Source organism: Zerene cesonia, chromosome 2, assembly GCF_012273895.1.
Source record: "Zerene cesonia ecotype Mississippi chromosome 2, Zerene_cesonia_1.1, whole genome shotgun sequence".
Taxonomy (NCBI): Eukaryota; Metazoa; Arthropoda; class Insecta; order Lepidoptera; family Pieridae; genus Zerene; species Zerene cesonia.
Window position 1 is genome coordinate 1241344 of NC_052103.1, and position 27678 is coordinate 1269021.

General features: G+C 34.8%; 3 protein-coding genes across 4 annotated transcripts in view; 1 reads left to right on the forward strand and 2 right to left on the reverse strand.

Moving 5' to 3' along the window:
• LOC119835335 (ataxin-2-like protein) overlaps positions 1-6329 on the reverse strand; it is a 33350-nt gene extending 27021 nt beyond the window's left edge. The window contains exons 1-2 of the mRNA XM_038360098.1: positions 5771-6329; positions 787-940 (exon numbers count right to left, since the gene is read on the reverse strand). Of these exons, the coding sequence (XP_038216026.1) occupies positions 787-940; positions 5771-5808 (192 nt within the window). The 5' untranslated portion in view covers positions 5809-6329. The remainder of the gene's footprint in view (positions 1-786; positions 941-5770) is intronic.
• Positions 6330-6736: 407 nt separating this feature from the next.
• On the forward strand, positions 6737-9890 carry LOC119834152. The gene is made up of 2 exons (XM_038358439.1): positions 6737-7200; positions 7895-9890. Exons 1-2 carry the CDS (start codon positions 6786-6788, stop codon positions 8527-8529), a joined length of 1050 nt encoding a protein of 349 aa, XP_038214367.1. The 5' UTR covers positions 6737-6785; the 3' UTR covers positions 8530-9890.
• Positions 9891-10871: 981 nt separating this feature from the next.
• Positions 10872-27678, reverse strand: part of LOC119833336 (GPI transamidase component PIG-S) — a 41328-nt gene continuing 24521 nt past the window's right edge. The window contains exons 1-11 of one of the 2 annotated variants that reach the window (XM_038357332.1): positions 27168-27330; positions 19398-19488; positions 17285-17424; positions 16752-16964; positions 15269-15463; positions 14494-14594; positions 13645-13822; positions 13165-13328; positions 12506-12647; positions 11860-12064; positions 10872-11018 (exon numbers count right to left, since the gene is read on the reverse strand). In XM_038357332.1, the coding sequence (XP_038213260.1) occupies positions 10907-11018; positions 11860-12064; positions 12506-12647; positions 13165-13328; positions 13645-13822; positions 14494-14594; positions 15269-15463; positions 16752-16964; positions 17285-17424; positions 19398-19488; positions 27168-27177 (1551 nt within the window). In that variant the 5' untranslated portion in view covers positions 27178-27330 and the 3' untranslated portion in view covers positions 10872-10906. Of the gene's footprint in view, positions 11019-11859; positions 12065-12505; positions 12648-13164; positions 13329-13644; positions 13823-14493; positions 14595-15268; positions 15464-16751; positions 16965-17284; positions 17425-19397; positions 19489-27167; positions 27331-27678 lie in introns of those variants that run through there. The other variant, XM_038357325.1, reaches the window with a different exon arrangement.

Sequence of the window (27678 nt, forward strand, 5' to 3'; positions counted from 1 at the left end):
CAGATTCGAAATTCAAATGTAATATTTTTTTATAATTAAGTGTAACAGTATTTATGGCCAGACTAAGTATATAATTAACATACTCATACATAGCTGGGAGTGTCTATATGCCCGTCTCTGCGTCTATATAAGACGGATAATAATTATAGTTGAAATGAATATGACAAATACGATCACATGTGTAGGTGAGTAGCCCGGCGGTCAAAGGTTTAGGCTCAAGCGAAGGGCGTGAGCCGATCAAAATATATGTTACAATCAAACTTATACCAAAATCAGTCAAAAGTTGTTTTAACCGGCAATCAGTTTCGACTATAACATATATTAGACCCCATCGCATTTGCTCAGAGCAACTTTCAGACACTACTACCTTCCGCCAGCGTAGGTAAAGGGTATACCCATCGGAATTAGAGGTTTCACCGTGGTAAAAAATAACCGACGTCTAAGCTCCCATTGCCAAACATAGAAAATCTATACTAATTACATAATGGTGATGATTTTGGTGGTTTGTACCCGCTAATCTCGGGAACTACTACTAACCCCGATTTCAAATATTCACCGTTGGACACGTACGTGATCCCCGAGTCCTGTAAGCTATAATATGCAAGCTTGCTATAAGTAATCGATGTTACAATATGGCGGTCTTCAAGTGAAAAGTAAATTACCTTCCAAGGGAAGTGGGCACCATTTAGGGCCACATCTCAGCTTACCATCAGGCGAGATCGTGGTCACGCGCGTGCCCTATCATCGGATAAAAAAAAGACCGCGGGCTTCGCGCCCGCGACTCACCTCAAACTGAGCGCTGAAAGTTTTGAACACGCCCTCCCACAGGCTGCCCGACTGTGTGAGCACTTGCACGATGTCGCCGACGTGCGACGTGGCCGCGTGCATGAAGTGTGCGTTATTGTAAACACCCTCGGCCACGACGCGGCCCCGCGGCGATCTGTAACACAATAACCGTTGAGGATGATAAAGAAACAATCATTTTTATGAGAAACCGCCTTCATATTGGTAGAACTAGACCAAATTTAAATGGGACAGCACGGGAGGTACCAGCTTTCAAGTTAAAAAGATAATCATCAAAATCGGTTAACTCAATATATAGTTATGAGGTCCGGAGGCCCTTATGCTTTTCTTTACACTTCTCAGTGTTTTCCTTTATATCTCTCGTCATTCCTTTCTTTATCCCATTCCATTAAGTCTGCAAACGACATTGTGCCTAGGTATGTAAAAATTTTATGTACGGGTGGTGGCGCTTACCATCAGGCGACACACCGGCTCCATTGTCGACGATGACATTAAAAGGCAAAAAAACAACAAGAATATACAGAAGAATTGAGAATCTCCTCTTTTATTTTTAAGTCGGTTAACAGTATCATATAGTAGGAGAGGAGCACTAACTACACTGCACTCACTCAACTAGTTTTTGAGAAAATTTCCGTAAATAATTTTTTAATCCCGGCGATCCTAATCGGTCTTCTAAGATAAACTCTGTACTATCACAGATCTTCGTGCACTTGGTTTGAATAGGACCTGTCCATTTAAACTGGTTGGAAATCGAATCCTTTAATTTTCTTTACCAATATGAATGCCAGGGCCACGATATCCGCGAGTGTAATAGGCTTTATTTTATGTCCCTCCCGGGTCAATCCGAGCGCAGCCGCGACGTCCAGCTAGTAAGTATATAATGCTTTATATAGCAATTTGTCTTCAATATTGACAATAAATCAATATTGGCAAAAAGATTGAGCTGTACCCCTCATTTATGGAATGTTCATGCAACTAGTTGAGGTAGCTGGGTTGTACATAAAAAAAAACTATTCAAATGTGCAGTATAATTACTTATGTAAATTTTGATCGATGCAACACTAATTGTGAAAGTTAGCTTCCTTCCATATTTAAAAAAAAAGCAAAATTTTTACTAACTAAAATTTTTCAATATTATAAAATTAATAATAAAACACAATGGCCTTAATCGTAATTTAAAAAAAAATATACATATTTTTTCTCTACCAGTATTCCTACTAAAATTATATTAGAATATTAGAAATACAAAAGTAACTACTAGTCTATCCTTCCGTCTCCTCTTCCTGCCTAAAACGACATGAGCGAATTAGACGAAATTCGCTAAAAAGAAATAAGAATCCGTGGGCCGAGAGCTAATATAAAAAAAAAAATAAATAAAAAGACGAAACCCGCTACGCTAGGGGTGACAGTTACACAGCGTACCTAATCCTATAAAAGCAAAGGTAGTTTCTGCATCACTGCGCTGACACACTAAGTGCAAAATCCGTTTATCCGTTTGTAAAAAGCGTATTGTCATGTCTGTCATATGCGAAAAAAAAAAACAGTCCTTGATTTTCAATCCACTTCAAAAAACCGAGGAGGCTCTGAATTCGACTGTCTTTTTCCTTTTTGATGTTATAATTACTGCATACCAAATGTAAGAAATTCTCTTCTTTATCTTCTAATGTTGTAAATGTGAAAGTAATTGAATCTATGTGTTTCTTCACGTCTAAAAAAACTGCACCAATTTGGGTGAAATTTTCATACAAATATATGCTGAGATCTTAGAAAGGACATAGGATAATTTTTGTCTTCGCGACAATGTAATAAGAGAGCTGATGAAGAGAGAGATAAAGTTAAAAAAAAAGCATCCTATGTGACACAAAGCACAGATCCATTTAACAATGATTCATTAATATGTACAACTACATATTTTGATACAGATAGCCGTGAAACTAACAGAACATAATAGGCAATAGGAAGTTCCAATCAAAACTAGTACAAAGAAATTACTGTTATCGCAAGAAGACACTTCATTTGCAATTAAAATTATTTCACTGAGGGGAAACACCATGTATCATATGTGTACTGTTACTATTGACTTGCTAATGGCAATTAATTTTTAATTTAAACAATTACCGGCAGAGTGTATATACTTTGTGCTTGTTTGTGCTACTTTTATTTCAATAAATATCTAAATAAATGGAAATATAACAAATGAATAAAATATATGGCTTTAGAAGATAGCATGACAAAGTTGTAATATTTCGCTGTTGCTTTTAGTAATCCTACTAATCCTACTATCCTACTAATTCTATCCTACTAATCTTATATCATACTTATACTAATATACTAATCCTACTATCCTACTTCCTACTAATATTATAAATGCGAAAGTTTGTAAGGATGTGTGTGTGTTTGTTGCTCTTTCACGCAAAAACTACTGAACCGATTGGAATGAAATTTGGTTTTGGCAACTTATTATCCCGGTATTCCTACGGTATACAGACTTACGCTGGTGAAACCGCGGGTCGCAGCTAGTTTTGTAATAAAATATGTTACAAATATCGAGACAATATCTCTTGGCTTGATATTGTTATGTCCTGAGTATAATAAAAAAACAAATTAATATAGTTAAATTCTGCAACTATTTTCGGTGATTGTCACTAAAGTAAAAGAAACTCAGCTAATTATAGAATCATAACTTTCAAATACATATTTGCATAGTGACAGAAAATACTTTTAACAACATTTCTTTTGTTTCCTTTTACATTCATTCTTATTACATCATAAGTTCTGTAACAAATCTCAACTGAAAGGGCTTCATGATCAACTTTTTTTAAAAATTATGTTTACATTCCTCAGGTTTGTTGTATGTAATAATGTTTTTAAGAAGTCCGGTTCAGCTGAGTTTTATTATAGATTTGCTTATATCAAATGAAAATTAAAAAGTTTTAAAGTAGTGACAAACAAAGCTATATTACATAAACATATGAAAAATATGCGATTAGGTGTCTACTAGAGATCTAATAAATATTCATAAAGTTCAAGTATTTGCCCAAGGCTTTGCTTATATTCAAATTGTAAATAAAAATCATTCTGGAATAAACCTACTACACAACAAAAAAATTTATTAAATCAGTGCAGCGGTCTAAGCCATTCATTTCATTGACAAACACATGTACGGAAAATAATTATATGTTTTATATTAAATTATTCAGTAACAAAGAAAAAAAATAAATAAATATTTGTTCGAAGTTAGGTGCATCGCTAATTTAACGCTTTTGCGAGGCTCATGATATGACAATCGGTTTGAATATTTATAGATAGATATCACAATAACAATTAGAATTATTTTCAATCAAACAAAGATAATATAAATCAAGCATTAAAATTTGCATAATAATTGCTATTGCAGTCATTTTATAACACTACTTCCTTAAAAACATCAATCTTCAGAGGCAATGAAGATATTTAGAGCTATTCCCATGTGATGCACATATTTTCATAAATTTTTACAGAGGAATACTGGAAACAGATTATGAATTATTGGCAAAAGCAATACAATTTGTTTTTATTCTTCTTTTCTCTATGTCAGAGCGGGCAGCTGAGCTGGTGGTTCGCCTGATGGTAAGCGATGACTACCAGCCATGAACATTTGCAGAGGCAGGTCTATGAGAATGTGCTGACGCTTTGTAGGGGGTTAGAGATAAGGTAAGATTTAACAACTGGATAGAGGGAATGGACTAGCACTTGCGAGCGGGCTACTAGCATGTGCAGTCAATGACAAGACAACTGATCAGTCTATAATTTTGAGATGCGTGAGGCAAGGTACCAAAATGGTGATCATGAATTTTAGTACATGTACCCAGAGAGCCGTTTATTTTATAATACATATATACACTTATTGAAAATTTATTTTTGATTGCAATTAGACTTACAATTTTGTTCAATTTATTATACAGAAAGCAATTACACTGTTCAAATTACAACCTGCATAGGGCATATAAAGTAAATTGTAAACATAACCATATATTAAGATTTTTAATATAATAGAAGTAACTGTTAAATTTATGTTACTTCTGACACATGTGCAGATATGATCTGAAGTTACAATTCATTTCTTTTATATTTATTTTACAATAATGTTCATAATTTAGTACCATTACCAATATTAAAGAGGTAGTTTGTGAATTTGTGATGTTGTAGGGGGGTAATCTCCAGATTTACTGAACTGATTTAAGAAATTCTCATATCACTATATTAGTACATCAGAACAATCAGAAGATAACACAATAAGCATACAATTTGAAAACTCTTTTGATATGATGAAATATTTTTTACTTATTACTACATGTTTTAAGTCATTTGTTAGTTTATGTGGGTTAAATCTTATGTTTTGATTAAAATAAAGTATATAAGATTAGATGGTATATGAACCACATACAAATAAAACAATTTGAGTTTGAAAATAAAGTTTATCAAGAATAATGCATTGATGTTACAAAATTTTCTAACTCATTAAGGACATTGGATGTTTGCCAAAATTGCACTATTTATTTCCCTATGTAAACCTCGAAAATACATATTTTCCACCAACAACTGCACCATTACTTTATGAAAACATACCTCTAATTATCTTTACTAGGTGTTAAAAGAGTTATTTGCGATACGAGGAGGGATCAGCTGTTCGCACAGGGCTATATTAATCGTGGTCATAGCACGATAAAAGTAGGACAAATATCTATAGCGATACGGCAGGCGGCCGCCGCTCCTAGACTTGTGTCGCGCCGAATTCCTTTTTATTAGATAGTTTTGTTTACACGCTACTTTTGCGAAATAACCACGCTCGCATCGGAAAATCTGTCAATGTGACAATACGGATGTCTATTTTACGTGTCTCAAGAATACTGCCCCAAATAACAAAGACATGTCATCCCAATCCAATGCTGGAAGTTAGTGTACATAAAGTAGCATAAAGCATTACCTCGGTGGCCCTTGGCGATTTTTTCGTTTATTGTTCATATCTCCTTCGCCTGACTGCCCCGGCGGGTAGGCACCTTCTCGTCTACGCGTAGGGACCGGAATTTTGGCTAATTATCACTTCTTTCTTTTACAACACAGTCCTTTCAACTTTCGCGGATGCACAAAACTGCAGTTGAAATTAGGAGTTAACACTCAAAATGCGACAACTGGGATGCATCGAATACACTAAAGTCTATAACATTTGCCAACAAATATAAATTCAAATATATTTGAGTACAAAATCGCAGTTCGATTTATTCTCGGGAACTAATCCCAAAAAATAAACGGGTTGGCAGATTTCTCGTGCCTGCAATCAGCGCAGGAATACAACATGGCGCTGTGACGTATTCGTCAAAAGACTTGCAAAAAAACTTTTCTGCAAATTTTTATTCACACAATTTTACCGTTAAATCTTAAAAAAGCGAATATTTTTTTAAGTATTACAAAATTATGAAATCGATAGCAGTAAACACAAAAATTATTAATGAGGTCAACTTTTGACTGATTTCCACTTATACACTTTCAATATGGCGGATTGAGGTACTTGACTTTCGGTATTGCTATTTTCTTCTTTTTTCACTATTTTTTTATCACTAAAATTGAAAAATTAAGTTGCAAAAAACAAATCTAAATTTGCAAGCATACATTTAGAAATATAACCATTTCAATACTATTAGCTTTGAATAATTAAATAAATTCTATAATATAATTTGTAAACGTTTTCTAAATTAATAAATAACAAATTGTTAGACTTTAGTTTATTTAGCATTGCGCATATAAATTACATATTGTGTAAATATTTCATTTATATAAGATACCTATACAGACATTATCTGGCTATAATTATTTTTTATCTGTAGTCGTTACATTGAACGACAGGAAAAGAATTGCATCGCGCGCGCGCCAATTCAATTCTCTGACACGAATACGAAACCACACCAAGTTATTATTGATCGTTAAGTAATTTATAGGTCACCATGAAAATGAACGCGAAAAATTCGGAAAATATGTCTCAACGCGAAAAATTTCAATTGCTCAATTCGGAAGTGCGTTCCTTTTATGAATATTGTAAAGAAGTGGGTATGAGTGACGATGAGATAGATATTATTTGTCGCCCTTTGATGAGTGCAGTGAGAAGGGCGACGATTAAGAGATGGCGAAGGATCATCCTATTGTTTTTGCTGTTTTTGGCGATTGGCTACATTGTGAGCCAAACCGATGCATTCCAATGGCATATTTCCGCGGTAGCTCGATTGACGCTGATAAAACTGCTGCCTTTAATAAATTGGACACCACTTTATTACAATCAATGTGTACTGGAGCGAATACCACTGCAGAATTTTGAAGCTGAACCCGTTTCTACCAATGACTGTATTGCCTGTGAAGCTATACGTAAGTAGTTAAAATAAAGTTTGCTGACGAATAAAATTGCAGTCGAGTGTCATTTTGTATACATATACACATGTACAGCTATACAAGTATTTTTTCACAAACTAATTTTTTTCTGTATTTGACTAGTTATTTGAGATGATTTAATTCTTTTCTTAACAAAAATTAAATCATATAAGGTCAAGATCTCACCCTTAAATAACTGAACTGGTTTACTTCGACGTGGCATTTTGTAAACATCGTTAGTGACGGTATACAATTCTCCCACTCTCTTTCTCTTCTCTTCATATGGTTTTTTCCATAGTTTACTTCCTTTATTAATAATATCAAATAATTGTAATATATTAAATTGTCGTGTTGCAGCGTTTGTTATAAAAGATCTCAAAACGACTGGACCGATTTTTATGAAATATTGAGTGCATATCGGCTAGGTCTGAGAATCGGCCAATATATTTTTTTCATACCCCTCAATGATAAGCCAAAAATACTAAAAATTGTTTTAAAAAACATTTATCATGCTGTAATTATATATTGTTTATAATATTGTGTGGAGTAAAATCAGAAATAAGTCGTTTTAATAATCTATCACAAACCTAAATTTACATCGAATTCCTTCATTTATATATTTAAAATGTATTCCTGAATACCTATACTCCATTATTACGTTCCAAGTAACGTAAACACTTCTAACTTTCAGAAAACATCGCTCGCATAGCCAACACGGATCACAATGAAGTGCTAAACCACCACCTCCTCAGAGGTGCACCTGTTATCGTAACCGACGCGTACATGGAGTGGTCCACCGGGGAGTATAACTTCACAGGCCTCGTCAGCAACGACGACCGTCTCCGCGAATCGGTGCCCTGCAGAATCCTAACCAACATACGTATTGGGAAACAACCTATGGACCTGCAGGAGATCGTTTCGCGAATAACAGAGAGCAACATCCCATCTTGGTTCATCCACTTCCAGAACTGCGACATTCGAGCCGTCAAAACATTCCGAGTCCTCGCCCCCCGCCCGTACTTCCTCTCCCCCGAAATCCCCCCCTCCCATTTCAATTGGTTGCTCCTGTCGAAGAATTACGAAACGAACCGTTATAAGTATCTGGAGTTCGATATAGGCTTGATTATCATGTCCCAACTGAAAGGGAACACTTTTATCCAATTGAAACCGCGAATGCCATGCGAAAATATATGCAGTCCGGTGAAAATTGAACTGCAAGAGACCGAGACGTTGGTTCTTAGTAATTCCTTGTGGGAGTTTGAATATTTGCCCGGGAAAGGGGAGAATTTAGCTATGATTACGGAGACCGACTGGGTTGAGACCTAATTTGTGTATTTAGACAAGTTAACACTGGTATCCCGTAGTGTTGTAGGCTCCCTTTATTATTATACTCCTTTATTGTTCAAAATATTGAGTATACGATTTATTTAATGTTAGGTTATAGAAAATCATGTCTAAAGTTATTGATAAATACAGCTTTATATGTTAATGTAACAGTATTGTTTTTATATATCGATATTAACTGTATGTCTGTAGTGGATAAGATTTTGGGCAAATCATCATCATCATCATCAGCCCATATATGTTCCCACTGCTGGAACAGAGATCTATGAGTGTTTGGGCAAATATCGAGTTTTAATCAAGTACTAATTAACACGAAAGCTATAATTTATGTAGACGATTTTTACAATATTATAATGTATCCTCTACCCTTTGGCTATGTATAATCATAAATCTATATCATGTAATAACACCCTAGAAGAGTTCAACTTTGAATAAAAATTGAAACTATGCCTTGATTCCAGTAACGCTAGCCAAAAAATAATGATACAATTTTTTGTTTGTCCGTGTCCGGCTTTTAATCTATACTAATATTATAAAGCTTGTTTGTTTGAACACACTAATCTTGGGGACTATTGGTCCGATTTGAAACATTCTTTCAGTGTTAGATAGCCCATTAATAAATGGAGGCTATAGGCTATATATGTACCACGGGCGAAGCCGGGCACTAGTTATTCGCCTACAGATTCGTATATCGCGTTTAGAGTTATTTTTCGGACGTAAGGGCATGGATAGCTAGCACCAACTTACTGCGCCCAATATGTATGGCGAATGGCGATCGCGAATGTGTAAACACTGAAGAATTTAATTTGAATTCGTATGTACGAAGCCGCGGACACAGCTAGTTTTATATATATGTACTGCTAACTCCTTTAACATATGTTCCCTATAATCTTTAGACATTATAAATATCTCTGTGCCAAATATTACCTCATTATAAAACTCACGAGTTAGCTCACACTTCTGTTTTCAGTAGCCTAACTCTCACAGCGCACCTAAATAACGTCTAAGATATCATTGTTCTAGATAGTATAAGTATTAAAGCATATATTTTTATTATTATTATTCAGTAAATGATAATACACTTATCAGTATCCATTCTTAATTTGATTTAATGTTATTTCTGATTATGAAGTTTATGTATATGTTTTTATTTTCATACAAAAAAATCATGGAATCGTAGATTATTTTAAGTTCATTCTACGTAGCAACGTATGCATATTAAACAAAAAAATGTTCTGTCTATAGGTATAGAATATGTAATGTAAGATAAAATAAAACTATATGTATTATGGTCACATATCAACGTTAATAAAGTGATGTTTTGTGTCTAAAACGCAACATACTCATTAGATAATAATTCAGTTAAAAATAAAGAATATGATTGGCTTTCGGTTTTTGTCTTGCCTTTTTTAGTAACCGATAAAATGTTTTATTTAAAAATCTATTTTTTTAACCTAATATCAATACAATTCAATGTTGTTATTGCTAATCGAATGGCACCAAAAATTCGTAATTTTTTCTTGTTTTATTTTTTCCTTCTTCATGGCAAGAAGATATGTCTATTTGGTTGTATAATTTTGCTGACACATCTTTGTCTCAGGGTTGTTCAAATTTAAGAAGTTATGTAAAACCACAACATGAATTATATAAAAATGCACAATGTATTAACTTGATATTATATATATATATATTTTAAGTTTCAGATTAAGTTTTGAAATATTATTTCTCTCTCTCTCTCTGCCATATACATATACCACACAAAAGCACAGATAATATAACTATATTAGACAAAAGTTGCCTGTATTTTTGTTTTAAATTCTAATTAATTAAGAACAAATACTGCCTAGTTATTCAAGATATTGCGATCTGGAGGGTTTACTGACGAAACAATGTTTTTTAAAATGGCCTATTTGTACAATTTTTATCAGTTTAATATTTCCTATTGTTTATTGTAGTAACAAATAATATACGATGTAATGTATTCAATAGATAGCATAAGAATATAAATGTTTGATTGTAAAAATACCTCGGTATCATTAAATTGTGAATGCAATGGATTAATGTTGTTTTATTATTAATTATATTATTTCCTTTTTTAAATATGTTATTTCTAAGATCACATAGCAGAAAACATAATTATGGATCGAGCTCCTTAAAAAAAAGTGGTTCTTACATTATGTATTTATATTGAAGTTTCATACTTCCAAATTTTTGACTTGAAATACTGTTTTTTTTTAAATCTATTTTTCATTAATTTAGTAAAATTCAGTCATTATTGAAGTCGTTAGAAGTTATGCGTACAAGGTATGTAATAAAAGACATAATGACGAAATTAAAATTATTTAATACTCATGATATTTCATTCAGCCTTTTCTTTTATGGACTTTCCTCTGAACCACAGCACCAAGTTCTTCAATGACAGTATAACCGGGAACATGATGGGTAGAAACAATGGTATATAGATAGCGTACCTGGAAAAATAATTAATTATTTTGATATTGTTTGGAAATATTGGTCGTTTTATATGTTTGTATAATGTAAAAGTCCACGCCATGAAAGAATTCCCGTATTATTTACCCGAATGCCTCTAGGAGTTTGGGAAAATAAATGTGACCTCTTTCACATTATAGAAAATACAGTTTTATTGTTTGTGTTAATTGTGGATTTTTGTATGCAAGAGTATCGTTACGAGACCTTTTTCTACAATGCGACCGATCAATCAAATTTAAATCATACCGTGAGTCTCCTTTCATGGCGTGACTGCATATAGTACATATTATGTCAATTGAGGTACCCAATTAATATTTCAAATTATTCAAATCAAGTAAAATAAAATAAAAAATGTGAAAGAACCTTGCTGTCCCCGTATAAGGTATCAAAGAATCACGAAGAAATTATACAAATATGTTAGGTACTTTGTTCTTAAGCTATGTTCCTTATAATTTCAAATATTAATTATGCATGTGGGAGTCGAGCACGTTTCGGCACGAATTAACCGCCCAGCTCGTGGTGGTAGTACTACCATCAAACGACGCCAACGACGCCATAAAAAAATCGATGAATTCGTTATTCAAATATGTCTTATACAAATTCGACAGTACCATTTAGTATCGCCAATATAAATAATACTCCATATAGAAATTAAAAACGGTCACGGGTCACGGGGAGACCACGCTCGCTGTAAAGTGTTCGAAACGTCTGGTTAATAATATAATGAATAAATCGCGTTTAAAATCCGTTAAAAAGTTTTTAATTTCTAAATGTATAATACTCGCGTAAAATCAAACACAAGACAATACTAATACTCCATACTTCTGATCATCCGGGAAGTAGAGCAGAGCCAGCAAGCTGGGCTCCATGAAGGCGGCCTCGGCGGCGACGTACGCGGCGCGCGCGCAGCCGTACGCGGCGCGCAGCCGGCCCGCCGACGCCAGCGCGCCCGCGCGCCGGATGTTCTGCACCGCCGTGTTGATCGATGCGCCCACTTCCTCGTTGATCACTATGTTCGATATTTCACCTGGACACGGATTTTTTAATTTTTATTTATTTAGTTAGCTAGATTATATACGGGTTGATCTCTCTGTACGTGATATTATGAGTCCTACATGCATATAAAAGAAGCCTATGAATATTTAACAGAGAAATAATTAGTAGTGTCTGATATTGGCGCGTTCAAAGAAACAAACTCTTCAGCTTTGTATTATTAGTATGGAATATAGATGCAATGCAATCTGTCGTCAATGGTGTTTTTATAGTGACATCTCTTATACATATACAAGTTTTTTTTATCGATTTTTGATAATTTACAAAAGCACGTTCGTAAGTAAGCATGCAATGAAAAAATAAAAATAAGTACCCTACCTATGCCAATTTATTACACTAGCTATTATTTCTGTAAAGTATTGAACACGTCTTTTCGAAGCCACGTTAAAATTGGTCAACCCAACACACAACTCACCCAACAGCTTTGCGAGCGATTTCAGGCTCCTCTCAGCGGAGGTGATGTGCTCCAGCGTCCTCACGCGCAGCAGACTGTCCACCTCCCACTTGCGGGGGGACACCGAGCGGAGGGGGTCCAAGTGTGCGCCGCTTATTGGTTCCTGGAATAATTAATAAAAAAATATATTAATTTTAATGTATGTATTATTGAAGGAATTGGTAATAACAAAATGCATTCAGATGAAGTAAACAGAAAAAAAAACAACTTTCAAAATGTAAATTTTTTGACTCTTTCCCTATAAATTCTTTAGCAATCAGATTTTACAAAACAGATTTAACAATTTCAGGTCAATTTCTTTCTAGAAAATTACAGTTTAATTCTAACTATTCATATCAGTAGTGGATAGGCAACAAATCAATATAAGCAGCATACAATTCCTATCATAAAAATAAAAAAATCATCTAAATATATACACAATAAATTATAACAGACGGATATACTACACATACCTCAACAACTGCGAGACATTGAATATAGTTTTTCCACTGTATTGTTAAATTTATAACTTGGAATTAAGCTCATTGGCCATTTCTCACTGGCTGAGTTTCTTATACATAGATACTGGTATATTCGTCAAACTAATTGAGAACCATTTAAAGCGATAAAAAACGGTTTACCTTATCAGTGATACCAATAAGATTCCTCAATTGGGCCAGAAACGTCCCCATAACCAGCGGCACGTTAGGGGCGAACGGTTCGTCCCCGCACTCCTGCGCACCCAGCACCACGCCGCCCCACTTCGGGGACATGAACGCTTGCACGGGGGCGTTCACTTTCTTATCTGTAATATGTTCAATAAATCTATAGGAAGAACAAGGATATATTTTATTGCTTTTTTATATGTACCAAAATGAGATGAATATATTTCTTGATTGAATGAATTCACTCATTACTAGCTTCAATTAACTTTTTTTTGCATTGTGCTCACGAAGATTAAAAAAAGAAAAATTATACCCAGACTTCATATGTATATTAGAAATGTAAAAAAACTGTAATAGATTTTGACATAGACTTTCCCAAATAAATGCATATTTATATGAATATCATAGTCTCAGGATAACATCTGACAGTCCAACATAAAAGAAAAACGAACTCACTATCAGCATCATATATAACCACAGGCGCCATATCGCAGGGCACAATATACAGGGCGAGGTTGATAGCCGGCTGCTGCGACACGTGCGTCGCCGCCCGCTCCTCCAGCCTCGTCATCAGCTGGTGGAGCCGCTCGTGGCGTATGCCGAAGTGGTGGCCCAGGCTCGAGTTGTCCATTATCTGGGTGAGATGGGAGGAGACGGGTTGGTAAAACGAGAAGATATAGGGTATGCTACAAGGGTGAAGAGGAGATTTAGATTAAAGGCCAGGGTCGAGTTATCCATTATCTGGGTGAGAAAATGGGAAGAGATGGGTTGGTAAAACGAGAAGATATAGGATATGCTACAAGGGTGTAGGGGAGAATTTGATTAAAGGATCGAGATCTCTGGGCTTTTTGGGAACCCGAATTACAAAGAAAGTAAACTTAAATTGAGGAATTTTTAAAGAATAGAAAAAAAAAATAGCGTGAGGCAGGATTTCGATTTATAATGCATTTGAATGATATAAAACTATGAATGAAATAATAAAAAGAAAGAACAGAAAACTAAATAGTCTTAATGTATTTCTAATTATAACATAACTAGCAGTTGCCCGCAGTTGCGTCTGTGTACTAAAAAAAAAACAAAAATTCATGGTACTAACTTTCCTCCTGCATTTAAAATTTCAGCCTGATCGATGATTAGATCAGTCAGTCAGTCACCTCGCGTTCTACATACGTCACCATTGTTAGAAAAATAAAAATTAATTGCATCTTTTCAATGTTTTCTAGAATTACCACCAAAGTCACACTAATCACCACACTTGATATATACGAAAATTTCATAATTAACGAATTAATTATAAAGACCAACCTTCTTCGGCTGAAAGTCGAAATCCAGCAAGTAGATCCATTGCGACTTGAGGGTGAAATTATGGAGCTCGCTCAGCTCGTCGACGAACGAACCGATGTAGTCTACGATAAAAAAAAATCTTTTCTCAAATCAGTAAATGGAAAAGTAGAAGGTTCCAAAGGCTAAAAGGTGGTGAGTGGATAGGTTAATTAACCTTATATTAATTTATTTTGGGTTTATGAGCGGTTTTGAAATCGGGTGGATTTAAGTTATAATAATTAAAATACTCTTCTCTTATCTGAAATCAATATAAATTAATAAAATTGGAGTGTTTTCTTGTGTTTGATTTTATGCGAGTATTATGCATTTAGAAATTAAAAACTCTTTAACAATTTTTAAACGCGATTTATTCATTATATATTATTAACCCGTCGTTTCGAATACTTTACAGCGAGGCTGTCTATTTGTAATAACCAATTTAAGTTTGTAAAATAACCACTTTTTATTAAATACATATACACTGTACACGCATCGAGGAACATCTTATATCAATTTCTATCTTTCTGTTTGCTCCGGCTAAACTCTGGTACGGCTGGTTCAATTGTCATGAGACTTTCACTAATGTATAGCTGATATAATAATAATAATGTATGAATGTTGGTAACTCTTTCGCACACCACTGAACGGGTTTTGATGATACTTGGCTGTGATACAGCTTACGCATCAGAATACCACATAAGCGGGCGCCTCGCAGCAATTTATATACATCTTCTCGTCAAGTCGGCTTATTACAAACCCTCCACAGCCTCAGCAGCGTCGAAGTGCACCTCCCTCCGCGGCTGCGGGTGCACCACGGACACCACCACGTGGTAGCCCGCCCCCCCCGGGAAGCGCACCCGGCGGGCGCGGTCCCCCGTCTCCGAGCGGGCGCCGTGCAGGGTGGCCGGGTGGTACACCCATTGGGTCAGGGCTTGTATGAGGGTGGAAACAACTGGAAGAGGTTGAGAGTTTTGCTTTTAACCATCCAATTTTTAAGTAACGCTTTAATGTATATTTGTATTGGTTTCATCGAAATAAATAAAATGGACATCGATTTCTTAAGGAAAATTAAAAAAAAAAAACTTCTGTTTATATCGTTAATAGAACTTCTGTTTAAGTATAATTTGCTTTCTTATTGAAATACTTTTAATGGGACTGCAAAAGCTTAAATGACGCACGCACACATTAATGGAATCAACGAATCATCGGTCTCGGCTCTATCGGTACACAGGGCCGCACGCACACACGTAGGCATTATGCTCGCGAAATAAGAATACGTGATTTCCTAAAAATGTCTTGGTAGTCCTTAAAAAAAAAAAATCACTATAAAACTTATATTTTGCTAGAATTTGCTAGAATTGTATATAAGAATCTTTGTAGTATTTCGTATCAAATTTTTTACATTACATTTTCAACACAGTATTCGATTCAAGGTAAATAGAACCATCTACCCGGAAGCATATGATACATTTTCTTCTTTATGATCTTGTTAAATGCAGTAAATCATAATAGACTTTAAGGTGTTATAATACAAGGACTTAACTAATTTAGTCCTCTTAAGTATAATATTAAATCGTTAACAGTAGCTCGTGCCAAATTTTTTTTCATATTATCGATTATCTTATCTTATACCTTTAAACGAGCAATTCTTGTATATATATATATATATATATATATATATATATATATATATATATATAATTGGAATCTCGGAATCGGCTCCAACGATTTTCATGAAATTTAGTATACAGGGGGTTTCGGGGGCGATAAATCGATCTAGCTAGAATTTTTTTTTAGAAAATGTCATTTTCGTGTTTTTTTTTTCCTGACATCTATTGGTGAATAATAATACTATTTTGCTTCGTAGATAGCTGGACAACTGAAATAATGTCATATTCGTGTTTTATTCGTTTTTTTTTTCTGACATCTATTGGTGAATAATAATACTGTTTTGCTTCGTAGATAGCTGGACAACTGAAATAACACATAGGCACTTTTTATACCGATATTCCTACGGGATACGGTTACGCAGCACGCTTACGCGGTTTCAACCGCGGGTCACAGCTAGTGAATGTTTTAAAAGACGATAAGAAGAATGAAATAATACGTGCTTAAGTGATATAATAACATATTTTAAATTCTCCTCTCTATTTCTTTAATCGCACTTCATTAGTTAATTAATCGCACTGGAATCCATCCTATATGCCAGAAAAAACCCAAAAATTCTCCAGCCACCCTACCTCTAGCATCCCGAAAGAAGGCCACTCTCTCCGCGCCCACCCACACCTCCCGGAACAGCGGCGTCCTCTGCACCACGTAGAAGGTGTTGTGCTTCTTCAGGTCCACCAGGCTGCTGATCTCCTCCACCGCTTCAACCTCCTCGGCAACTGTGTCCAGGGTGTTGCGCAGTTTCTCCGGGAGTACTTGCTTGGTGATCTTCAGTTTGATCACGTCTGAAACCAAACGTTCTTATGTATAGGAATCTGTTACTATCTTTAATACTGGATAGATACATGTGCATTTTTCATGTAATGCATAAAATCTCAATCATCCAGACTAAGATCTCGATACAAAGTATTATTGAGAGTACAACAACAAATATGGGGCATTTTCTGCTGACGGAAAACAAGTAGATATTTGCTGTAATTCTATCAATATGAAACAAATACTTATGCACATGAAATAAATGATAATCCTATTTACTAAGACATAGTTTTATGAACATAGTTTCAAAGATTTATCTCTATCGTATCTTCTTTTCAAGTCTCATCACCTGACTTCTCAAAGTCTCTCTCAATACGAGCAGCCACATCACTAGCCGTCCGCTCATCATTAGCCAGTACCACCAGCTCTGTGGTGATGAAGTGTGAATCCGTGTCGAAGCTGCTTATCTGGTCATAAGGCAGTGTAACTCTGAAAACAGAGAAACTGTTATAGGCCTACGAGAATTGTATTTCTGTTGTAGATAGTTTTTAAGAATAATATATATATATATATTATATAAGGATATTTATTATGTTTGTTACTTTTTATGCCCAACCAGTCGATCGGATTTGTGTGATATATGGTGCAAGTTACTTTTCATCATCAGCCCATATATGTTCCCACTGCTGGGACACAGGCCTCCTATGAGGGTTCAGGCCATAATCCACCACGCTGGCCAAGTTTGGGTTGGCAGATGTCACATGTCGTTGAGCTTTTTGATTCCTGGACATGCCGGTTTCCTCACGATATTTTCCTTCACCGTTTAAGCAGTGGTGATGTTATCCACATGGGCAGATAAAATGAAAAATCATTTTATTTTCTGCACGCTCGCCCGGTCTCGAACCCCGACTTGTCGATTTTGAAGTCCGAGGTTCTCACCACTGAGCCACCACTGCTTTACTAAGTTACTTTTACCCTAGGTAAAATACCTAAAACTAGTTATTCAATAACCCTTACATTTTAAATACATACCTAGTGATATAATCTACTGGAGAAGATTTATTTGACTTGGAGTAATTTTAATTAATTTTTTAATTTCTTTATCATAAAACTAAAATCAAGATAGACGGTGAAAAAACAATTAACATGTTATTTATTTTAATCTAAAATAAATTCTCTTTCCGTATGTCAAATTAAAACTTCTTTTTTAATTCTATAATTTTTATTCTATCCACTTATCTACCTCTGTATGTTTAAATTGACGTCATTTGACATGCAAAGTTTTTGCGCGCCAAAAACCGATCATTCTGTCATTGTCCATTGGCATTGTCCTTGAACGTTTCCGCATAAATGTCAAACGCATCAGAGGGCTCGATAACCCAGTGACATAATATTGCCATTACACAATATCTGATTGTAAACAATAACATAGCTACGCAACGATCCACAGATAACTGTATACTTCGCTGCAGGCACGTAGACATGGGAAGAACGTGGGCATTTTCTCCTATTTACAATATCACGGTTGAAATTTTCATATCAGGCCGTAAAAGATGTATTTTTTTTTCAGCTCAGCTACGCAATTAAATCCGACATTAGCATGTCGCTAATTCAACGTCAACCTTGTTCGTTAAATTGATAACGTTTTTACAACAGTTTTGTTTAATTTTTAGTCACTTGTTTAAACTTTGGATGAAGTTTGAATTTCCGAGTTGAAAACAAGTTTATTGCTTTTTATTGCTTTGCGTGAGGTTACTACTTAGTCTAAATATAGTAAAGGAAAAAACCTTTTGTTTTATTTGTGTTAAATATAGGTACAACATTGAGCAATCAACGAACAAATAGACTAGATACTGAATGTACAAAGTACATCATTGAAATTTAGTAAAAAAAGTTAATTATATAACACCTCTTTGGTACAGTGGTATTAGAGAATGTCTTATTCTGGCAGCACACAAAAAGGTGATCACACCGGTAAAGAAAATAAATCAATGACATGATGTATAATGCATCCGTCCCATATAGTACCAGATAATACGGGAATTCACGACACCCTATATTTCCTATATACCCATGTTATTCTAAATTTAATATATTTTTCGATGTTGGCAACACACACCGAATTAAGAAAGGAATATGGGTGAACTTATTCAGAAATTAATTCGTATAAAAAGAACACATTAGAAAATCTTTCGTGCTGGCTGGCTTCCAATCCCGATCCTTTAGAGTACTAGTTATTGTAGTAGAAAGTAGTTTATTCTCCCTATATATAAAATTCTAGTGTCACAATGTCCGTTGCCATACTCCTCCAAAAAGGCTGATCCGATTCTGATAAAATTTTGTGCGCATATCGGGTAGGCCAACATTTATTTTCATACGCCAAAATGATAAGAGTGATGCAGAACAGCGTTTGCCGAGTCAGCTAGTTACTGCTATACTAAAGAGAGATCAGACTGGAATACCTGAACACCTCGGTCGTTTTCCACCATAAGGGAACACCAATAATGATCAGCACACCAACGAACGATGCACTGGCCCACATTCGACTCCACTCTGTAAATAATAAAATATCATATTATACTACCAATTGAAAAACATATATGCAAACTCTCATTAAATTCTCTCCTCTCGTCGTCGACAACCCAGCTGGTTGTGATCTCAAGGGGACTATATTTCTAACACTTCGCATATCCGTCTGTCTGTTTGTCCGTCCGCCTGTCAACAGGCAGTTTTTCATGACCCTTTTTATGTTGCCGCTATAACAATAAATAAAAAAATCGCGTTTAAGCAACAGTTCCTTATTGTATGGGTGACCAATTTTATAATATTATTGTGGGAGTCGAGCACGCTTCGGCACGAATTGGGCCAGCTCGCATCGGGGAAGTACCACACCCCCACAGAAAACCGGCGTGAAATAGTGACATGCTACTGTGTTTCGTACGGTGAGTGGGGGAGCCGGAGGCCCATTTCCTTTTCCTCACCCGTCCCAGTCCATTCCTTCTTTCCAGTCGTTAATCCTTTCCTTTTCCTTTACCCTTTAAAAGCGGGCAACACCTTCTCAGAGGCACTACCTCTGCGAATGTTCATGGGCGGTGGTCACCGCTTACCATCAGGCGAACCACCAGCCCAGTTGCCCGCTATGACATAAAAAAAAAAATGCCAGTTACTCTTTAGCTTACATGTACAGAACCCTTAGAGTCGCGTGTCCGACTCGCACTTGACCTATTGATTATTTTTATATCTACATAACAAATGCCTGTAAAGCATTGAAGTTTAAGTCGAAGCACGAAATAGACCATCAAAATGGTCAGTATTTTTTTAATTTACTCTACAATAAAATAATAAACTTCACATCGCATTATTTCAAATTAAGATCCAACAAACCGTTGTTCCGAAGAAGTGATAATTGCGATACTAATAACCTCCCATATCCAGGTCACAGAACGGTCTAAATGCCTAGATAAAGCTGAACGATGTTGTTCTCAGGCGCCTAGGATGAATGGCACACTGTGTGTTCGTCTAGATAATAATTTATTGATATTTATATACCTTGGAGCGCAATTTAAAGTTAATTAAGCTCTATTATCCGTTATATGTAAAGGATAATTATAAGTACGATGATATTTTTTGTATTAATTGAGTAATTATACAGTCAGTTAATACATACTAGATGCGCCCCGCAGTTTCGCGTAAGTCCGCATCCCGTAGGAATATCGGAATAAAAAGTTGTCTATATGTGATTCCAGTTGTCCAGCTGTCTACGTACCAAATATCATTGCAATCGGTTAAGTAGTTTTTGCGTGAAAGAGCAACAAACACACACACATCCTTACAAACTTTCGCATTTATAATATTAGTAGCATAGGATTCTGTGACTATACCATCACTGAATTAGTTAGTTCCTAGTCAATATTGTATGTTAGTCACACACACTATCTTTATAGTACATATATATTTTCCCCACACTGACATGTTTTCCTGCGTAAATACCGCAGTCCGTGACGTTGCAACGCATCATGACCCATCATATACGAGCCGCGATCACCACACCCACACAAACAACTTGTTTTATTAACTAGCAGCCGTTACCTGGCCTCGCTCGCTTTGACCGGGTATAAAATAAATATAATACAGACTTTGTTACTTGGTTGACAATGGATATGTTTCGCATAGAATATATAACAGTTAAAATTCACAATCTCACAGATTATAAACTGACTTATCACAAATGGTTGAACTATATTGTTTCCATTTTTGTACCAATTAATTGCATGTATTCATACACTCTTCTAATTTCTATCGTAAATTTTTTTATATTTCTTTATAATTACAATATTACGAACAAGCATCGGCGGTGTTTTAATTTATTATTCAACTGTCCCATCCACTCAGCATACCACACATTCACGTATATAAGATCGTTAACCCACATCCCGGTTTCCTATTCGCATATCATAAAACAAATGACACCGCAATATTCAAATATGGCGCTGATCTAATTTCTGCCAGGAAAGCTGTATCTTCAACATTGATTTTATTTATTTATTTATTCCTTAAGGGCGACATACAAAGCATACACTAAAACATGATTCAACAAGAAAAATTATAGATGTACTAGCTGCGCCCCGCGGTTTCACCCGCGTAAGTCCGTATCCCGTAGGAATATCGGGATAAAAAGTTGCCTATTTGTTATTTCAGTTGTCCAGCTATCTACGTACCAAATTTCATTGCAATCGGTACAGTATTTTTTGCGTGAAAGAGCAACAAACACACACACACACATCCTTACAAACTTTCGCATTTATAATATTAGTAGGATCGGATTATAGTAGGATAGTAAGAAGTAAGATAGGATAAGTAGGAAGTAGCACATGCCGAGTATGGCTTAATTTACAAATTTTATTTAATTACAAAACTGATTTTCTTCAATAGCAAAAGTGGAATGTACTAGCTAATAAATTTGACACCATATCACAAATAATGTAGTTGATTCAAGGGTCGTGGTGTTAAACGAGCTGTCTTATTAATTGAGAACAATCTTAGACGCAATGGATAGGTATATATTCCTACTACGCAGATGTTACCGATATCTCAGCATTACTGCGCCGTAAAATGCTATTTATCCTACTTCCAACTAATATTATAAATGCGAAAGTTTGTACAGATGCGTGTGTGTTTGTTGCTCATTCACGCAAAAACTACTACCTAAACTAGTGCCCAACCCGCACTTGGCCCGTGCCCCAGCTGTGGGAGCATATATGGGGTGATGATGATGATGATGGTGATGGTGATGGTGATGAAGATGGTGATGAAGATGGTGATGATGATGATGATGATAATGATGATGATAAATGAAGCTTTTCTTTACGCGATTGCGTCATTTTAAACATATTTACTTGCCAATATCGGTAAACACAGTTAATACAACTTATACAATTTTCAATTGTACTTATTTCACCTTTTTGTAACTATTGTTTGTTGTCCTACAAATGTGTTTGTTTGACGTTTGTATGTGCAATTTTCCGCTTCGATGTTTCTGATAAGCAATGGTTGTGGGCCGATGCGTCAATTATACAATTGCGTTATCATGATTTCCCTGTTTCCATAGCTTCTTTGTCATAATTTAATCGTTCGGTTCACATCCATTTATGGGCACTAATATCTATCTCGACCGCCTCCTTGGTACAGTGGTTAACGCATGGGGTCCTGGGTTCGTTCCCGGTGGGGACGTACAAAAAAAAAACTTCTCGGTCTGGCAGGACACAGAAGGCTGATCACCTACTTATCCATAAAAAAAATCGATCAGTGAAACCGATGTATATCATCTGCCCCATACCCCAGTAGGGGCCACGGGACTTCACTTAATATCCAGGTATCTCAGACTCAGAAAGTTATTTTTTTAATCTGAGGAGGTAAGATCAAAGCAAAATTAATAATATTTATGCAAAATAGACTCCGAAACTACTGGACAGGTTTTCGACAGTCATTTTTCTTGTAAAGTGATAAGTTACATTTCTTCGATCCCGATGCGAGTGGTTGGTAACGAACAATAATAGTTTAACCATAATTTTTTAAAGTCAAAATAAAATTAATTGCGCAATTGAAAGTTGTATCAATGTAATAAAAATTGGAGGGACCAAAGGCCACCCTTATCGAACCATAAAAATCACAGTTGAACATTATCTGCCATGTTTATTTTATATATTATATTATGGTTTCTATGAAGGACAGATATGGTGATCGAAATGGGCAAAAAAACACAATAATTATTCTCTTATCGCGCTTTTTTCTCCTTTAATCGTTTTCAGTGTAGTAACTATTATTTGATAAATTGACATTTCAATGACACGTGACATGTTAATGGTAATTAAAAAAAAAACATTCGAAATAAATAAAAAAAAAGAATTATTGACAAGATATTACGTATTATTAGACGTTGTTTTTAAATAGGTATGTTTGTTAACACATGATGTAGGTAATATAATTAACAAAAAAATAAATAAATTATTAGATGTATTAATTATATGAATATTGGCTAATTAATTAATAAACGATGTTCTACTTTCAAGTCTGTCAGTTTTGATTGCGAACATTAATGTCAATCTACAGTTAAAATATTATTTATTTAAAATTATAATTAAAACGGTTTTACACCAATAACAATTATATATTAATTTCATCAAAATTTCAGTAGTTTATATATTTAATTTTCGCAAATAAAAACAAACGTTTTTTAGTAACCATTGTTTATAAAACATTCAAATAGCATTAAGCAATTACTCTTGTTAAAAAATATTTAATGCACAGACATGATCTGGTTACTGTTTTATTATAACGTATGGAGTATTATGCAACCGAACGGAAAACATAAATATATTCGTGAAATCTCTTTATTTTCATCCAAATAACTATCACTGCCAACGGCATTAGGTTATTTACGTATTTGCTTACGTCACTGGATTGGAAAACAAAATTCTCATAAAACAAATCATTATGATATCTGCGCAAACATTCAAACATCATAGACGCCATCTTGTGCCTTCCGCGTTATTTTTTAATAGCTTTCCTTAGATATCGCACGTAATAATTACGTAATAATTATAAGTACATATTACTAGCTGCGCCCCGCGGGATAAAAAATATCGGCATAAAAACTTGTCTATATGTTATTCCAGTTGTCCAGCGTTGCAATTGGTTCAGTAGTTTTTGCGTGAAAGAGCAACAAACACACACACACACACATCCTTACAAACTTTCACATTTATAATATTAGTGGAATAGTAGGATAGGATTTTATTTCTATTTTTCCCATAATTTTCTGTTTTTTTTTTTTATGTTATGTTACTGGTAGTGTGTGTTAAAATAAATGGTTCTTTCTTTCCTCCCGTCCGCATAGTTAAGGAGAAGATAGAAAGACCCGGGTTTTTACCCACACACACTGCTAATCCTCGTTGGAATTACGGGATATTAACTACCCTATGTCCTTTCTCAAGCTATCTTCGTATCAAATTTAATTCAAATCGGTTGAAATCATTGGAAAGAAGAGTTACTTTAAAAAGTTACTTCCATTTTATTACATATTACATACTTATTACACATATATATATATATACTTATTACATATACTATGTATAAACGAAGTAACGATTGTGGATATCACTACATAGCAAACACAATAGCTAAGTCGTTTCCCGCGTCTGTCTGTTTGTATGTATGTTTATATCTTTAAAACTTCACCACATATTAAATAGGTTAAGTTTTAATAAATAGAGTGATTCAAGAGGAAGATCTATGTGTATAATAAGATCTATTTGACTCCTCCAAATTTAACGCGTGCGAAGCCGCGGGCAAAAACTATAATTTCGGCTAAACATTTGATTTAAGAACACTTTCTTTATATTCGAAACAAAACTTTTAAGTTTATCAATGTTTAGTTACGCGCTTTTATCGCATAAGTGATAAGACTTGCACAGCCATTGTTAACATTATATTTTATAACATACTAGCTGCGCCCCGCGGTTTCACCCGCGTAAGTCCGTATCCCGTAGGAATATCTGGATAAAAAGTTGCCTATATGTTATTCCAGTTGTCCAGCTGTCTACGTACCAAATTTCATTGCGATCGGTTCAGTAGTTTTTGCGTGAAAGAGCAACAAACACACACACATTTTTCTATTCTTTCAAAATTTTTCATTTATAAAGCATTTCAATGCTATAAAACTAAAAATTAAACACACACACATCTTTACAAACTTTTGCATTTATAATATTAGTATGATATGATTAGTATGATGAAGTATGATATGATATTATGACGAGTGTTTAATAAATATTGTATCTCCCTGTACTCAATTGATTCCTATACTACTTGGAATTTGTATGCCCAATAATAATTAAGAGAAAGAAATGCAATGCAGCGTGACGTCATACTGCCGTTAGAAAATAGACCCTCATAGGAGGCCTGTGTCCCAGCAGTGGGATCACATATGTGCTGATGATGATGTACTACCTTTTCTCCGCGGCTTCGCACGCGTTACATTCGGAGTAACATAATAGATATATGATGATACACATAAACCTTCCTCTTGAATCACTCTATCTATTAGAAAAAAACCCATCAAAATCCGTGGTGTAGTTTTAAAGGTTTAATAAGCATACATAGGGACAGAGAAAGTGACTTTGTTTTATTCTATGTAGTGAAGAATTTATGAAAAATATAAGTTATGATTTTGTTTTTATTATTATTATTACTGCATTTTAAACCTTTCAAAATAAAATGCATACACCTAGCTTCACTTATTTTTGTTTAATTTTGCAAGATCTTATTACGAAAATCTAATCATGTTTTTCACATTACGTATTAAGTGTTGTTTAAAAAGGAAGTTAAAAACATTTTGTGAGCGGCAAAAAATCTACGTGATTTTTTTGACAACGAATATGGAATTTATAAATTCTAAAATAACAAACTTTTAACAATATTATGCCAATTCGAAAAACACATCCACGTAATTCCGAAACTGAATAAATTGATTTATAATCCTAAAGCAATGATATCGCATAAATTATTAACAAATGCATCCAGAGTTCAGACCCTTATTTTTCTTACGCTCCCCAATTTCATTATAATGGATGTAAGCGAATGTATGTACATATGTCGCTTAGTCTGACCACATGTCAAAAAAAAAATGTGAATATTGAACAAGATCGGCTGAACAATACAAAAGTAGCATTGTGATAATGCTACTTTTGTCTTAATCTTTATCTAGATTAGAATTATAACTCTTAATAATTCTTTTCTACAATAAGATACATCGACCGCAACTTATCTGGAGGTTCCACTTTAGATTCTAAAATGGCACCAAACGTAAATAATTTCCTATCAAACACAAACAGAGTAACGCCAATCGGTTCAAAACGCACACAGTTATGGAGTAAAAAAACCTATCGAAATTAGAGCTTACCTCCTTCTTTGAGAAATTCGATCGTAAAGAAAATTTATAAGTGACAAAATAAATGTCTGCTGTACCCATGTGGAGCCGTGGGGCGTTAGTCTAATAAAGGCTAGGGAACAAGAAATAAAGGCATTTATTTCATACATCATAGTACTAATACATTAAATGCTAACAGGAAAATATAACCGTGAGTATCAAAATTAAGGCATTTACTAAAGACCGTAACCATATCATACCTGACAGTATAGGCTGCATTTACCGCTTACGTTCAAATTGTATTAAACAAACATATATATCTACAATTATTTATTATAGATTGCAAAAATTTACATAATGCATTTTTCTGTGCTATTGATTTTCCATAAAATCCCTTAAATACTAGCGCAGCATAAAGTATTGGAAACAAGCTATACAATTGGATCAAATATTTTTGGAAGCATGGGGTGAGATCCTCTCTACATTGTGATTGGGTGATTGTTTTCGCGCTCGATCGTACGATCACATTCGAAGAAAAAACCGTATGAAGGGGCTTTTTTTTCTATGTATTTATTTATAATAACTAATGGAATACGTAATAAGAAACTTTCTACAAATCTATATCTAGGTGTCAATTACACACTCTCCGAAATCACAATAACACATGGGCTATCTACTGATTTCGGTGTTTACATTCGAACATCATAACAATATCCTCACGGATCACGAAGCGATAATATTGACATTTCGCATAGACGCATCGGTCGCTGGAAATAAAACAAAAAATAATAATAAAGGCACAAACCTGTCGCCATCACGTGTACCAAACCGGTTCTTCTGGTGTCTCAAATCGTCAAGACATTATTAAACACTTAGTAAAATAGGTGAACAGATCGTTAACAACAATAAATAATGTGACACGTGCCTTAGGATCGAGAACGCGTTCCCTTTGCCAGCGCGGGAACCCACTGATTAAAAAAAAAAAAAAGTGTCCGTACTCCGATCGGCCAGTCCGCCATAGATTATACACTTATATACTGGTATAGATTGGTCACTCGAAGTTCGTAGTGGAAATGTAATAACACCGAAACATAGATGGCGCTTAGTAGAGCACGAAAAGTATTTCATATGGACCTAATAGATGGCTCTGATTTAATTTTAATTTTCTTGTTCCTGTATTAGATATTCAGTTTTAATTTTTTTTTTGCATTTTCTACATTTTATGGTAATAAATGCCATAATATGTCAAATAGCAATTTTGAGATGACAAGCATTTATTTCCTTATATTATTAAAATAATTTGATGAAATAAAAAA

Coding starts and splice junctions, on each gene's coding strand:
- LOC119834152 (XM_038358439.1), top strand. CDS start 6,786: ATGAAAATGAACGCGAAAAATTCGGAAAATATGTCTCAACGCGAAAAA. Junction 7,201..7,894: donor TATTGCCTGTGAAGCTATAC/GTAAGTAGTTAA, acceptor TCTAACTTTCAG/AAAACATCGCTCGCATAGCC.